The sequence below is a fragment of the Geotrypetes seraphini genome, chromosome 4, assembly GCF_902459505.1.
Source record: "Geotrypetes seraphini chromosome 4, aGeoSer1.1, whole genome shotgun sequence".
NCBI lineage: Eukaryota > Metazoa > Chordata > Amphibia > Gymnophiona > Dermophiidae > Geotrypetes > Geotrypetes seraphini.
Window position 1 is genome coordinate 166737060 of NC_047087.1, and position 16741 is coordinate 166753800.

At 42.5% G+C, this 16741-nt stretch overlaps 1 protein-coding gene across 3 annotated transcripts in view; it reads right to left on the reverse strand.

Moving 5' to 3' along the window:
* LOC117359675 (C-factor-like) overlaps positions 1-16741 on the reverse strand; it is a 94866-nt gene that overhangs the window by 32330 nt on the left and 45795 nt on the right. For all 3 annotated transcript variants that reach the window (XM_033942892.1, XM_033942891.1, XM_033942890.1), the window contains 2 exons: positions 7590-7641; positions 5719-5906 (listed from right to left, as the gene is read on the reverse strand). In XM_033942892.1, the coding sequence (XP_033798783.1) occupies positions 5719-5904 (186 nt within the window). In that variant the 5' untranslated portion in view covers positions 5905-5906; positions 7590-7641. The remainder of the gene's footprint in view (positions 1-5718; positions 5907-7589; positions 7642-16741) is intronic.

Here is a 16741-nt window from a genome sequence, read left to right on the forward strand (position 1 = left end):
ACATAGCTGGTCACTGCCAATATTCAGTGGGTCACCTGCTAAGGTATGCAGCCAGATAGACCTGCATAAAAAGCTTGTCTGTCTTTGGCTGCTAGGCCGCTGAATAACAGCTTGGCCAACTAAGTTCCAATGTCAGTGGCAAGATACAGCCCCGGCATCGAGTATACTGGATCACTGTGGCCATAGGCCATGGCTGCTTAAAATTGGATCCATAGTGCATATTTCTATTTAGAAATGTTTATTGGGTTGGGGGGTTTTTTGAGTTGGCAAATATAGGAGAAAACGTGGTTGGGGATTTCTTGTAGTTGAACAATAGAATCATCATCACAAATACATATAAAAATATTTTGCCTGTTTTGTTTGAATTGTAAACCACATCGATGCCACGCATAGGAGGCAATGTATCAAATAAACGCAAGGTTATGGTGTTTAGTAGTAAAAGTAAAACTGTCTGTTGGTATTAATCATAACCACAATTATATAAAAAATCAAAATAAGCAGCTGTTTAATATTTATGCTTGACTAGCAATTTTCATCAAAGCGAGGAAAAGACTTTGTGCTCATAGAAACAGGGCTATAGATCGCTCTGACCCTGTTTCAACTGATAGAGCTATCATTATTTTCCAAAAACCTCCCTCTTCTCAGTATTAAACACAATTTTTTAATGTGATTTCAATTATAAATAAAGGTTTAACTTAGCTTTGAAGTTAAAGATGGCTGTTTGTGCAGTGCTCAAAGACCTCTGTTTAAATTAACATTAGTTGAATCGTCACTGAATCGTCTTTTCCTCCCTTTGATGAAAATAGCTAAACAAGCATAAATATTAAGCAGCTGTTTATTTGGTATTAATCATAAGACATGCCATGCTAGGTCAAACCAAACGTCTATCAAACTCAGAATCCTGTCTCTGACAATGGCCACATCCAATTCATAAGTTTAATTCGTTCTTATTCAATTTTAGGGATAAGTAGTGACTTTAGAAGGGGTGCATTGTGTGATTTGCAGTGTGTTAGTTTGTACCTGGAGTTGCAACTTCTGATTGGTATAAGTAGTGGCTTTCCCAAGTTTACCTGACTAATAATGGCTTATGGACTTTTCTTCCAAAAACTTGTCAAAACTGGTTCTCATTAGGTACATATCTACTTCTGTTTATCTGAGTGGAAAGGTTTGTCATTAATATCCAAGTTTCCAAGTTTATTAAAAGATTTGATTAATCGCCTATACCAGGTTCTAGGCGATGTACATCATCAATTACAGAGTTAGGGTAAAAATACATATTTAGAACAACTTAAAACAAGTCAAAAATAGCCTAAAACACGTAACATGACTAAACATATACAATAAAACAATAAACATACGTGATGACAATAGGTAAGGTAATGGGAAGAAATACAATTCAATATAAAAGAAACATTTAAGGATAAAAACAGTAGGGAGAGGTGCAGAAATTTGATATGGACTGCATAAAAGATTCAATATAAAATATAAAAAATCAATTAATCACTAAAAGCATCTTTAAAAAGAAATCCCTTAAGTTTGCTCTTGAATTTATCTAAAATTCTTTCTTCTCTTAAATAAATTGGCAGGGCGTTCCAGGCTAGAGGAGCCGTAACTGAAAAAATAGAATGTCGTCGTGTACCTATAACTTTTAATGATGGAACAACTAATAGATGTTGATCAGTTGACCGTAATGCTCTTGAAGTTTTATAGGGAATTAAAAATTTATAAATAAAAGCCGGAGTTTTAAAAATTATTGATTTAAAGGTGAGCAAATTCAATTTATACATTATTCGATATGAAACTGGCAACCAATGTGCTTTCTCGAGCAAAGGTGTAATGTGGTCAAATTTCTTAGCGTTTTCAATAAGTTTAATCGAAGTATTTTGAATAATCTGCAAGCGCTTAATTTCCTTTTGTGCTATTCCTTTAAATAGGGCATTACAATAGTCAATCTTTGAAATCACTAAGGAATGTATCAGAATATTCAAGGATTTTGGACAAAGAAATTTTTTCATTGAACGTATTTGGCGGAGACTATAAAAAGTAGATTTCACAACATGATTAATATGCTCATGATAGGTTAGTTTTTCATCAAAAATTACTCCGAGAATCCTAATCTTATGAATAAGTTTCAGAGGAATACCTTTAATAGTAATTGGGCTAATGAGAGTAAAAGTATCTTTCCAAGGGAACAATAAAACATTTGTTTTATCAATATTTAGAGCAAGTCTATTTATTACCAGCCACTGATGAATCTGGTCGAGTTTGGAATTAATAGTAGCTATTTCATAAGAACTGTTGGGATCCAGGGAATGTAAAAGTTGTATGTCGTCCGCATATGCGAATACGGTAAAACCTATAGATTGACAGAGGGTCATGAGGGGGGCAAGAAAAATATTGAATAAAAGTGGAGAAAGGATAGATCCTTGTGGGATTCCATATGGAACTGAGAAACTTTCCGAAATGGTATTATTGAAATTGACTGTAGAAAAGCGGTTGTCAAAGTAGGAGTGGAACCAAGCAAGTACCTAATCAGAGATGCCAATAGATTGAAGTCTATTAAGTAAAAGAGCGTGATCAATGGTGTCGAAAGCCGATGAAAGGTCGATTGAGATCAAGAGGACAGACGAGTGATGATCATGATGATATAGTATGGAAGAAGTCATACCAATCAAGGAGTGTTCTGTGGAGTGGTATTGTCTGAAACCTGTTTGATTAGGATGAAGGATATTTGTCATTTCTACAAATTCTGAAATTTGATTATATACTATCTTTTCTGTTAATTTTGCTATATAGGGAATGTTAGCTATGGGCCTATAATTTGATGTATCTTCGGAGCTAATCTTTGGGTTTTTTAAGGTATGACGAATAATAGCTTTTTTCCAATCTGAAGGCATGATACTTTGCTTCAGACTTTCATTAATCAAACTTAATATTAAAGGGCTAAAAATTGCCACATTTCATAAGAACATAAGAAGCGCCATCTCCGGATCAGACCTTCGGTCCATCAAATCCGGTGATCCGCATATGCGGAGGCCCTGCCAGGTGTACACCTGGAGTAATTTTTAGTCACCCATATCCTTCTATGCCTCTCGTAAGGAGATGTGCATCTAGTTTGCTTTTGAATCCTAGGACGATTCCGCAATAACCTCCTCTGGGAGAGCATTCCAGGTGTCAACCACTCTATGCGTGAAGCAGAACTTCCTGATATTCCTCTCAGGTTTGTCATTGGGAAGCTTCCGGCCCCATGCCCACTCAGTACAGGTACCAACCTGTAACCTCAGAAGACAATGCTGATTCATTCCATAGTAAAACAAAGATCTAATCTTCAATTTATATACTGGATCATTTCCGAAGGAACTCGATTCGGTTTACAGTTCATTAAAAATAAAGTGACATACTAATAGGGCATATAGCAAAAATATTATTAGTTGGGATTAGATAGATTTTTAAAAAACTAAAAAATAAAATATACTTAGTTACTGTTCGTCGGCTTTTTCTCATGGTTGTTCACAATACATCATGTAAGATTCTTCCCACTTAGAACCATGATTCCTTATAGCCATCAGAAGTTAAATATCAAGGAAAATCAATCAGACAAAATGTTTCATTGCTTAAATGCATGTGTGTGCAGAGTAGCTTGTGCAAGAGAGATGTGACAAATCTTTTGTAAGTCATCCAGTGATGTGATGCAAAGCAAGTCAGAGGCAGGAGGAGGCCTTTAAAAGGAGAAGGTCTTAGGTGAGAAGAGAAGTTAGTGGTCAACCTTGAGATTTTAGAGGACAGAGAGATCTAGGAAACAAACAGCTTTCATCTCATCTGCAACCAGTAACCAGGATATGAGGAGCTGGACTTGGTTTCAAAGAAGTAGCACTAGCAGCTTGTGCCTGAGACTCAAAGGTCAAAGAAGGGGAGAAAGGAGGAGGAATATGTAGTCCTCAGTGAAGAAGGATATTGCCAGTATAAGAGAAAATAGTTATTTTTATTCCATGGTAGAGGAAATAATGAACTGTATTTCTTTCAGTCTATGCACTCTGCCTGTTTGTTAATGATTCTTTTGAACTTCTAAAGATTTCAATAAATTTTTCTTGCTTGAAAATTAGCCCTGTTTTGGATGTAAGTTTGTGGAAGTGTAGGAGTGTGGTCAGAGTGAGTGCTCCAAGTAGCTAACCTCTTCCCAGCTAAGCTGGTCCCAAACTAGAACCCAGAATCCCAAACAGATACACTCAGGGCCATATTCTATAAAAGGCGTCCTGTTTATAGACGGTGGTAAGCATCCTACCACTGTCTAATCAGCCCATTAGGACACACTTTTTCTAAAAATAACAACCCAAAACAGACCACGTACACTGTAGGTGCTTGTCATGGGTGCAGGAAGGTACCTAGGGATGCTTAAGCTCACCCAAGGCTAGACGTGGGCATAGCTTTGCCCAGAAGTGGCCTTGGACAAGCTTATGTGGTCTTAAGCATCTCCCTAGAGCCCTGATAGGTACCTGAAATGTAGGCCAGCAAAATGCTGGCCTACATTTCAAATAGATGCAGCTGCTACACTGATCGCGGCAAGGAAATCTCCCTACTACGATCAGCTGAGTGGCCATGACAGGGAACCCCCAAATCCCACTGCATGTTGGCCAATAGGAGGGATGCCCCTCCTGCTGCCACACCTGAACCCCCCAATACTGTCTGTGGCAGGAGGGATGCCCACTCCTTCCTGCCAGCACCCCCTAACAACATCCCCGGCAGGAGGGATGCAAATTCCCTCCTGCCGGCACACCTGCCCCACAATAATCCCAGCATGAAGGATGTCCACTCCCTCCTGCTGGCACCTCCCCGAACCTATGACCCTTCTGAATGCACTGGGATTGGCCTAAGACTCCGATCGGCCAGATCCCAAGGCCACTCCCTTGGTAGTGGCTTTAGGTATCTGGTCAATCGGAGTCTTAGGCCACTCCCAGTTCATCCCAGAATGCACTGGGAAGGAGGCCTAAGACTCCGGTTGGCCTATGGGAGGAGCTTTAAGAGCCCGGGCAATCTTGGCCTTAGGTCTCGCACTGGGAAGGAGAAGGCCTGCCATTCTGAAGAGGCGGGCCTGCCGGCTAGAGGGAGTAGGCATCCCTCTGGCCAGCCTTACTTTTAAAGGTACAGGGGTTCTCCGGATGGGCTTTGGCGGGTGGGGGTTCAGGGGTTCAGGGGGTGTCGGCAGGAGAGAGTGGGTATCCCTCCTGATGGGGATGTTGTTGGGGGATGATGCTGGCAGGAGGGAGTGATCATCCTTCCTGCCGGGGATTATTTCACGGTTTGCAGCAGGAGGGAATGTGTGTGTAGGGGGGGGGAGGTCCTTTGCTGCGATCAGCTCAGCGGCAAAGTGATTCTCTAAAGAGTTTGTGACATGAATGCCAGTTAGAAATTGAGTTCTTAGGCGGGATTAGATGTCTGTCCATTAGGACAGACGCAATTCTCAAAAGCTGTTTAGGCAGCTGCTGAGACCGGGTGTCCTATACAGAATCAGGCCCTTGGAGCATAATATTGACTTTCTGATGTATTTTGCCCCAGTCTTCCTTCCCCCAGCAAACCTTAGCCTGTGAGGGATCCCAGACTATTAGGAACCACACTGTAGTATTAAATATGTTTATTAACATTTGCTATTGCTCACTGAAATTGATGGTTTTGGTTTCTCCTAAGAAACAATCCTAGAAGTGCGGTACTGTACTGTCATACCTTGGTCACCAACATTGGCCCAACCATGTTAGTCATATAAACATGCAGTAGATCTTTTTCATTCACTGATTCCAGTGTACTGTCTGTTATTATTCCTGCATTATTTATCAGCAGATTCAGCCCACGACCCTTTAGCTGTTTCTCAACATCTTTTGCTGCTTTCCCAATGCTTGCGGAATCTGTCATTTCTAGAGCGAAAGAGAGAGAGAGAGAGAGAGAAGAGATGGTTATAAGACTAAATGTTCTCTGCTCATTTTGATTTGCAGAGTTAGTGGTGGTGGTGGTGGTGGTAGTGGGGAGTTACTAAGCTATGGTAAAAATTTAAATTTAAATATAGTTTAGTTTACCACAGGAGTCACTAATCTGTGAAGATTCATTTTGAATTGCATATTTTTCACATTCTGTTGTCTAAATTATTCAATTTCAAATGCATTATAGATAAAGCGGTACCTTGGTTTGCGAGCATAATTTGTTCCAGAAGCATGCTCGTAATCCAAAGCGCTCGCATATCAAAGCAAATTTCCCCATAGGAAATAATGGAAACTCGAATGATTCGTTCCACATCCCCAAAATTTTAATAGAAAATACAGTACTGTACATACTTGTTTCGAACAGTCACTACACTGCGGGTGAATTTGGCGTGATGCTTTTATTACATTCAGCCATGCTCAGTGTGAGCTGTGCATATGTCATGCACGTTTGAATTACAGGTGCATGTATTACGTTCAGACGTAATCAGTGATGCAACGTGCATATATTGTGCGTATTTGATATGATGCACGTATGTGTGCGCGTACTGCAAGACAACGCTTGTTTATCGAGTTAAAATTTAAGAAAATGTTTTGCTTGTCTTGCAAAACACTCGTAAACCATGTTACTCACTACCCAAGGTTTAACTGTATATTCAAAAAGAATTTAAGAATAAGAAACCAAGAGGTCTTGATTGCATGTCTTCACACCCCTTGAATCAATATCAGAAATAATTTCTGCAGCCTTAACAACCTTGCTTCATTTCAGACAAGTGTCTACCAACTTTTGCACAACAGAATTATCCCACTGTGATGAAGTCATTTTAGCTCATTATTCTTGGCAAAATAGCTCAAGTTCTCTTAAGCTGCCTGAGGATTATCTGTTGATTTCAGTCTTAGTTTTGCCACAGATATGCTCTTGGATGAAAGTCTGGGCCGCTCAATAACATTCACCCGCCAATATTCAGTATTATTCAACTGGCCAGAAATGGCACTGACCAGTTAAATAATGCTTAACCAGATAAATGCAAATATTCAACGTAAGGTAACCAGTTATCTCCGCAGAATATTCATGGTTAGTGGCTAAAAGTTAACCAGCTATATTGCACAACTGGCAATTTGTAGAATTGACTGGCCATGTTTAGCAGCCAAATTGGGCCACACAATAGCAGTCCTATCTTTGGCCGCTATACACTTAACAGACCATCGCTGAATATTGACTTAACCAGTTAAAGTTACATTGGCCAAAACAAAACGGATTGAATATACGCGGTCAGTGCCAACCATGTAAGCTAGCCAGATTGCTTCCCATAGTCTTTCACTTTCTTGGTGAGTCACTCTGTTGTAATTTTTGCATTGTGCTTAGATCATTATCCTCTTGAAATGGGAATCCCAGATCTATGGCAGCCTGGAATGGGTTTTCTTCCAGAATCTTCTTGTACCTTCCATCACCATCATTATCTTCATTACACTTCCTCTTCCAATACTGCAAATCATCCTTGCAACATACCTCCGCTACTATGCCTTGCTTCGCTGTAGGGATGGTGTTAGCAGAGTGGTGTTATGTTTGTTTTACGCTAAGGAGATGCAGGAGAAAAGAAAAGAGGCAGGAATATGGCATACCTAATTTGATCAGCACAAGGTTAGGATGTTTTGCAGATAATTTCTTCAGTTCCTGAAAATGGAAAGATTTTAGAGTTATGAAAAAGAGTAGCATATATTCAGAGCTGGAAAAGTTACTTTTATAATAAGTATAATAAATTATAATTGCTCAAAGGTCCATTTAAAATTTACAAATTCTTCATTTGGCTGAATATCTCAGAAAGGAGCCAGCATACACTTCTTGTATTAAAGGACCATTCAGATCCATATTATAATCATAGGTTCCAAAGTCTTTTATATGCAGCCACCCAGCCCATATGGTCACACAAGCCTACGCTCACCCAAAATAAACCTGATTTTATAACCGGGTTACTGTAGACGCAGGTTACTGTAGACCAGGTTATTGTAGACACAGCCGCTATATTTATCGCTATATTTATCGCAGCAAGGGATCTCCCTGCTGTGATAAGTGTAACAGCCGTAGCTGCCAGTCCCCACCCCGAATAATCGTGGCAGGAGGGAGCCCGAAGACTGCCCACCCACCCCCACATAGATCACAGCAGGAGGGAGCCCAACCCCTACTACCCGAACACCACCCACCCCCAAACGATTGCTGGCAGGAGGGTGCCGAACCCCCCACCACTCCCGGAAGATCACTGGCAGGAGGGTGCCCAACCCCTCCTGCCGGACCCTCCAACGAAACCCCACCCAACCCCCCCGGGTTCCCCAAAGGAAACCCCCAACCATTTCCCCGGAAACCCCCCGTGCTCACCTTGAAAAGTGGCTGGCTGGCTGGGTCTTTCCACTGGCCAGCCAGCAGGCCGGCCTCTGTCTAAATAAGGCGGGCCCATCCCTCTCCAGTACATCCCACATGAGCCTAAGGCCTAATTGGCCCAGGTGCATAAGGCCCCTCCTATTGGCGGGGCCTTAGGTTCAGCGGCATTAGGCGCCTGGGCCAATCAGGCTTTAGGCTCATGTGGGATGGACCAGAGAGGGGCAGGCCCACCTTATTTGGATGGGGGTGGGTCTGCTGGCCAGCCAGTGGGAAAACTCGGCCGGCCACCTTTCAAGGTGAGCCCAGGGGGGGTTCCAGGGAGGGGGGTTGGGGATTTCTGTTGGGGGGACCGGGGGGGTTCATGGGGGGGTCCAGCAGGAGGGGTTGGCCACCCTCCTGCCGGCGATCTTCCAGGAGTGGTGGTGGGGAATTCTGGGGGGGATCCGGAAGGAGGGATTAGGCATCCTCCTGCCAGCGATCATCAGCCAGGAAAAATAATTTTATTTTCAATTTAGTGATCAAAATGTGTCCATTTTGAGAATTTGTATCTGCTGTCTATATTTTGCACTATGGACCCCTTTTACTACACCGCGATAGTGATTTTAATCACAGGGAGTCGTGCTAAATGCCTAATTTTTGGGTAATAGTATGCATTTTCTTGAATTCACATACTATTACCTAAAAATTATTAGATGTCCGTTTTGAGGAAAAATATAAATTGTCACGTTGTGAATTACAGATCTAAAAAAAAAATTGATTTTGTGATAGTCCAGTAAGGTTTTTCAGGGTCACCCCATGGTTGTTTTCAACATGCACAGCCATCTGATTGCAGGTCACCCTCTTCTCCTGGCTTCTTCGATCTTCCTAAAACATAAAGTTGGATCTGGGGGCAGAAGAGAGGAAGAAAAATGCAGAATAAAGGGGGAGGGGAGTTTGTAAAGCCACCTATCTTAAGTCTGGGCGCACCCAAAATGACAGGTCTGGTTCCAGAGGATCTAAGAATACTTCAACTGATCATAATGAGTCAGCTACAGAGAACTTTGTTGTACAGCTACCCTCAGTAGTAATCATTTACCTAAAGAAACTGTGATTATATCTGTTACACTCAGTAGTAGAAAACAGGATATAAGAATTGGCAATAAAGCACTAGATCAATGATAAATATCCCCAAATGTATTCACCACATAAAAACCAATTAAAACACAAATACTTAAAAGCCCAACACAACCATATTTCGCCTTAATAAGGGCTGTGTCAGGGGCTAAAAGAAACTGTGGTCCTGCAGCAGGAATTCCATCAGCATAGAGAGGAGAAGACAGAGCCTGTAAGGAGGCTGAGTAGAGCTTCTGCAGTTTCTGCTTCTCTGGTGGAGACATAGACTGAAAGGCTTCGCTTCTATTCTGACTGATCTGTTCTGAGAGTTTTTATCCTGACTTGCAGAAGCAGAGCAGGGAGGGCATAGTTAAGATAAAAACTCTCAACTCAGATCAGTCAGGGAGGTCCAGAGGATAGAGAAGAGGCCTTCCAGCCTATGCCTCCTCCACCACAAAAATATAAACTCATCACCATTCCCCTCCCCACAGATAACCATGGGAAACCATCTCCATGTCATTCTTTAAGGAAAGAGGGTAGAATTAGAGTATGAATGGGCACAGCCATTGACCCTCAAGCCTTGCATTGAAGAATGCTGGTGTAGAAGGACTTTGGTTGAGATAGACACTAAAGAATGCCCCGGGATGGTTTCCCGCAGTTATCCGCGAGGGTGGGAATAGTGATGAATTTTGTCACCAAGTCATTCTCCAGTATCTTTACCTCTCTTAAAGGTTGCAAGGACTTAAGGGGCGTGCCATATCACCAAGGTTCCAAAATTCACCTCACTTGAACTGTGCTTATGGAATTCCCACTGCAGGACCATAGTTTCTTTTAGGACAAAACATGGCCTTGTCAGGCTTTTATGTGGTGAATAAATTTGGAGATTTTTATCATTGATCTGCTGCTTTATTGCCATCTTAGATTTTATGGATTGCCTGCCCATTTGTTTTCTTGGACTATAAGGAGAATTGGACTTTCACTGAGAGAGATTTAGGAGGGAAGGACCTTAGAGTTATTGGGGTTGATTTTTTTTACAATGCCGCAATAGCAGCTGCCATGCGACAAACACTCCAACACCTACTAAATCCCTATGGACTTCAGAGTAATTACTGCAGCAGCAGCTGCTACCGCAGCTTTGTAAAGAGCCCACAGTGAGTTAATCAGTTGAGAGGGGATCTTATTCCAGCAGGGGAGAGCCGACGGAGGAGGGCTGCAGTCCGGCCATCAGACCAACGGTCAGCTCGGGGGCCCGTTCCAGCGGGGCACCCGACACTGTCTTCGCTCCTCCCCCATTCCAGCAGCGGAGAGCCGACGGAGGAGGGCTGCAGTCCGGCCATCGGACCAACGGTCGGCTCGGGGGCCCGTTCCAGCGGGGCACCCGACATTGTCTTCGCTCCTCTCCCATTCCAGCAGGGGAGAGCCGACGGAGGAGGGCTGCAGTCCGGCCATCGGACCAACGGTCGGCTCAGGGGCCCGTTCCAGCGGGGCACCCGACATTGTCTTCGCTCCTCTCCCATTCCAGCAGGGGAGAGCCGACGGAGGAGGGCTGCAGTCCGGCCATTGGTCCAACGGTCGGCTCGGGGGCCCGTTCAAGCTGGACTTCAGTTTTGACTGTTTTGATTTTATTTTCAATTCTTTTTAGTTTATGATATATTTTTTAATCTCACTTATTGTTTTACCACTTATTTTGTTTTATTTTATCATTCAAATTTCATTTAAATTTCTCCAGAATTCTATTGCTTCAACGGTTCTCCCTCTGCATCTATTTTTATCTCCCCTCTTTTTTCAACCTTTCAAAGTCCTTTAGATCATTGTAATCTTATTAGAATGTTTATTTTCTTATTTTTCTCATCTATTCTCTATTTTATTTCTTCATTACTCTACTAATTGTCATTTTTCCAGGTACTTTAGTTAGATTGTGAGCCTTCGGGACAGTAAGGGAATTTCTAAATACCTATTTTACTTATAATTTTAATGCACCCTATTGTCTATTTTTCTGTAAACCGCTTAGAATCCTAACAGAGTTTAGCGGTATATAAGACATAATTTACATTACATTACATTATCTGGTTAGTGGTTAGTGCAGTGGGCTTTGATCTTGGCAAACTGGGTTCAGTTCCCACTATAGCTCTTTGTGACCTTGGACAAGTCACCCAATCCTCCATTGTTCCAGGTACAAAAAAATATGTGGAGGACCATTTACATCTAAGTCTAACTTTTGACATTTCCCTCAAGACATCCAAAAGTCAGGGCAGAGAAATATCCATTTTTGAAACTGCAAGACATCCACTTTTTCCCCCCCAAAAAAATAGACGTCCTGGTTGTCAGGACGTCCAGCCTTAGAACACCTAACTTTTTGGGGCATTTTTTACCTCAAAAACATCCACGTAAAACATCCAAATCCAGACCATTTGAACGTGGGAGGGGCCAGCATTGTAATGGACTGGCCACATAGAAATGCTAACAGAGCAGTGGGGCACCTTAGAGGGCACTACTGTGAACTTCACATAAAGAGTGTCAGATGTACATCTTATCATAACCCCCCTTATAATTTATGCAGAGCCCACCAAAGCCTACTATATCCAACTATCACCCCAATAGCCCTTATGGCTGTAGGTCACATCTACTGTATATGGCAGAATAGTATGGTTTTTGTGGCCTCACACTTTCCACTATAAATGTATTCAGAGTGGCTTATGGGCCTGAATCTATCTCTCTTTGGTTCACTAGCCCACCCACCAGGCTACTTAAGACACATGTGTGCTGCTTTACTAGATTTTCCCATACCAGGTACTGCTGTTTTTGAGACAGATATGTATTGTTTCATTCAGATCTTTGTGTGGTGGAAAGGGGTCTATGACCACTGGGGGGGTCATTACTTAATCCCTCTAGTGGTCATCTAGTCAGTTTGGGTTCCATTTTGGCATTTAGATGCTTTTAAAACAAGTCTACCTCCAGACATCTTTGAAAAGATTCAATTATTGTAGCAAGATACCCAAGTCTAAGCTCACCCATAACACGTTTCTAACATGACCCCCTTGAATTTGGGACACACAGCAGCTAGGAAGCCTAGCAAGACATTCAGAAAGTCTTTCAAAAATCAGCACTTGGATGTTTTGGTGATTAAGACATCCAAGGGCCAGTTTATGCCATTTTTAGGCATCATTTTTTTTTTGAACATGAGTTCCTTAGGTTGTGAGTCCACTAAAGACAAAGTGTCCCTAGGTTGGGATGCAGTGTGGTTCCTGGTCTTGAATGCTGAGGTCTGACCAGTTTGATAGGCGCATTGCCAAGCATTGTAGGAAAGGGAACCACATTTCTCTCGGCCAGTGGGGGGCATTGTGAATTATGTAGGCTCCATCCTGCATGATCTTTGGCACAGTTTTGTGGATGAGGGGCAAGGAGGTATGTGTAGAGTAATTGGTGGCCCCACAAAGGCATAGGAGCTCAGGCTGAGATGGGATGGTTGTTTAGAGCAGAATTGCATGCACTTCATTTTGGATTCACTAACAAAAACGTCTAGCAATGGAGTACCCCACCTGTTGAAGAAGTCTTGTGCTATGCTTGGGTGAAAGGACCATTCTGACTGAGGCTGTCTGCCAGCGTAATGTGGAGACTTGGTAGATAGGTCACTTGTAGGATGCAGTTGATGGATAGGGCGAATGTCCAGATTCTGTAGGCCTCCCTGTAGAGGGGAAGAGATCCCATGTGCCTTGCTTGTTGATGTAAAACATTGCTACCTGGTTGTCTATATGGATAAGGATGGTTTTGTTGGAGATTCAGGGAGTGAAGGCTTGCAATGTAGTTTTGTGGTTGAGGGGCAAGGGGGTATGTTGTGACCCCAATGAATCATAAAGGCATTGTAGCTCAGGCTGAGCTAGGATAGTCATTTGGAGCAGAATTGTGTGCACTTTGTTTTGGATTTGCTAGCAAAGAGGTCTAGCGATGGAGTACCCCACCTGTTGAAGAGGTCTTGTGCTATGCTTGGGTGAAAAGACCATTTGTGGGGGTCCAGCTTCCAGCTGAGGCTGTCTGCCAGCATGATGTGGAGACTTAGTAGATAGGTCACTTGTAGGATGCAGTTGATGGATAGGATGAATGTCCAGATTCTGTAGGCCTCTCTGTAGAGGGGAAGAGAACCCATTTGCCTTGCTTATTGATGTAAAACATTGATACCTGGTTGCCCATATGGATGAGAATGGCTTTGTTGGAGATCCAGGGAGCAAAGGCTTGCAGTGCGGGTCCAATGGCCCTGAGCTGAAGAAAGTTGATGTGGCATCTCAATTCAGCAAGGGCCTGCCTTGGCAGAGGTGGAGGTTGTGGGCTTCTGGTATTTTTGCTCCCTTCAGCATTATCTATGCTGGTAGGGTGCACTATAGGGCAGAACGGGGCATGACATGGGCAAAATAGACAGAATTGGGTGGGTCTGGGGGCGTGGCCATAGGTCCGGATTTTCCTTCGGGAAAATCTGGTAACCCTATACTGTATATAGAGGACTGCTGGCACAAGCTCAGAGGGTGGCTCCAAAGGCTTGCCTCTGAGCTCTGGGAAAGCAAATCCACTGTGGGCTGGTTGGATGATGTCACAAATATATGGTTGACTCATCCTGCTTGTCCATGGAGAACTACTTTTCACTAGCTTTTTCCCCACTGTGCTATCATAACCATGGAATTCTCTGTGCCCTAGTTCACATAGACTACCATACCACATTAGGCCCCTCTCCCTTTTATCACACCATCCAAGAGAGTAAACATAATAAACAGTCTAGGGACTTATCCTAATTTATAGAGCTCCTATGGGTTAAGTGGGACTTGAGCCCACAACACTTAACTCCTTCTCCCTTCTTGAACCCTCCCATCCCAAACACTGGACAAGAATTTAATCAACCCTCCTTTAAAAAATGACCAAGCTTAAATTTTCCCAGTTTTTTTTTCCACTTTTATGAACACATGCACAGTTGGCCCCCCAGACTAGTTACTACACAGTAGCTCAGCATCAAAGACAAAGTAGCTTGTGAAAGATCTTCCAGACTTTATAAGACCTTCTCAAATATTGTTCCTCACTAAATAGCTGCTTTTTCAGAGACCACAAATAAGCAGTCTCTCTCTTTAATCAAAGACAGTTGCTGTATTACTTGGTGAGCTTTTCTTCTCTTCACTTCTCTCGTGGCTCAGACACAGACCTCAAACTCCTTGGGCATTCTCTCTATACCTCAGGCCTAGCTACCACCGGAGATCCACCACCTTTCAGAACTGTAATAAAATTTCATAAGTTAAAAGCCAAAGCACAGGTGGGGCCCAGAGGTGGACTGAAAGGCAATGTATTCCCTTTCCCTCCTTCCCAGTGCATGAAAAAAGATTGACAAAACCCTATTAGCTAAAGAAATTATCTGCCAAGCTACTCACCTCCTCCCCATATTGCTGCAGTAATCAAGAGGTTGGCGAGATGCCTTCAGCTGCCAACTCCAGGACTCCCCAAGCATGCTCAGGGAAAAGGAGGATAGAATGTGCTGGCAGAACTATAATGAGGTCACAGCAGCAGTACTTGAAAAGTGCATGGCATTTAATAGAAATCATCTATCACCCCTTTGCTGACAGATATAGAGACTCATTTTCAAAGTACTTAGGCATACAAAGTATCATAGAAACCTAATAATTTGCTCGGTACAGCAATTACAAAAAACTGTATAAAATTAATTTTAAAAAGAAAATTAAGGGCCCCTTTTACAAAACCACAGTAATGATGCTGCAAAGCCGCAGTAGGGATGTTGCCACAGTAAATACACTGAAGCCCATAGGAATTGAATGGGCTTTGGTGCATTTACCACGGCAGCACTGCTACTGCGGCTTTGTAAAAGGAGCCCTTCATCACTTCTTTAAATTAATTTTATTTTTATTTTTTTGTAATTGCTGAACCAAACAAATTATTCTTATGGTTTTTCAACTTTTAGTATAAACTATTTTGAGCTTTTTAGGTATAAACAGTACATAAATGTCATGTTTATCAATTATTATTATTATTATTATTATAAGGTTCCCTTAGGAACTGAGCCGCCTGTAGGCTAACATCCCTTTCCTCGGAGCGATCTCCATTGACCACTATCCACTGCTGACTTGCATTCAATCAGTTCCTGACCCAGTCCGTCACTTTGTGGCCCATACTGAGGGCACTCAGTTTATTTATTAGATGCCAGTGTGGAACACTGTCAAAGGCTTTGCTAAAATCTAAATATACCACATCTAGCGCTTTCCTTCTGTTCAATTCTCTGGTCATCCAGTCAAAGAAATTGATCAGATTTGTCTGATAAGAGCTGCTTCTAGTGAATCCATGTTGCTTTGGGTCCTGTAATCTGCTGGATTCCAGAAACACCACTATTCTTGTTTTTAAAGTGTTTCCACTAATATACTTACCACAGAAGTCAGACTAACTAGTCTTTAGTCCTCCGGTATTATGCCCAACTCTAGAGAAGCATTGAAAAGTTCAGCCAGCAGAACCACCAGAACTTCCCTAAGTTCCTTCAGTACCCTCGGATGTGCACCTTCCGGCCCCGAAGTTTTGTCCACCTTTAGTTTAGCTAGCTCTTCACAAACACAATCATCTAAAAATCAATCATAGTCTACCACACCTTCAACCCTATTTGTGTTTGTCTTCTGCGGGCCTGCTCCCGGTGCTTCAACTGTGAACATAGAACAGAAATAATTGTTAAGCAATTTAGCCTTATCTTTATCAGCTTCTACATATTTCTCCCCTTCACCTTTCATTCTCACAATGCCACTTTTGCACTTCTTCCTATCACTAATATATCTAAAAAGTCTTGTTCCTCTGTTTTACCATGTCAGCTATTTTTTTTCTTCCATTTGCATCTTTACTTTCCTGACTACTTAACCAGCCTCTCCTAACTTTTCCAGATAACATAAGAACATAAGAACATAAGAAGCGCCATCTCCGGATCAGACCTTCGGTCCATCAAGTCCGGTGATCCGCACACGCGGAGGCCCTGCCAGGTATACACCTGGCTTGCCCTATAGCCAACCATATCTCTATATGCCTCTCTCAAGGAGATATGCATCTAGTTTGCCCTTGAAGCCTAGGACTGTCGATTCTGCAATAATCTCCCCTGGGAGAGTATTCCAGATGTCAACCACTCTCTGTGTGAAGCAGAACTTCCTGATATTAGTCCTGAACTTGCCCCCCCTTAGCTTCATTTTATGTCCTCTTGTCCGTGTCAAATTGGACAATGTAAATAATCTTCTCTGCTCTATTTTGTCGATTCCTTTCAGTATTTTGAAGGTCTCGATCATATCCC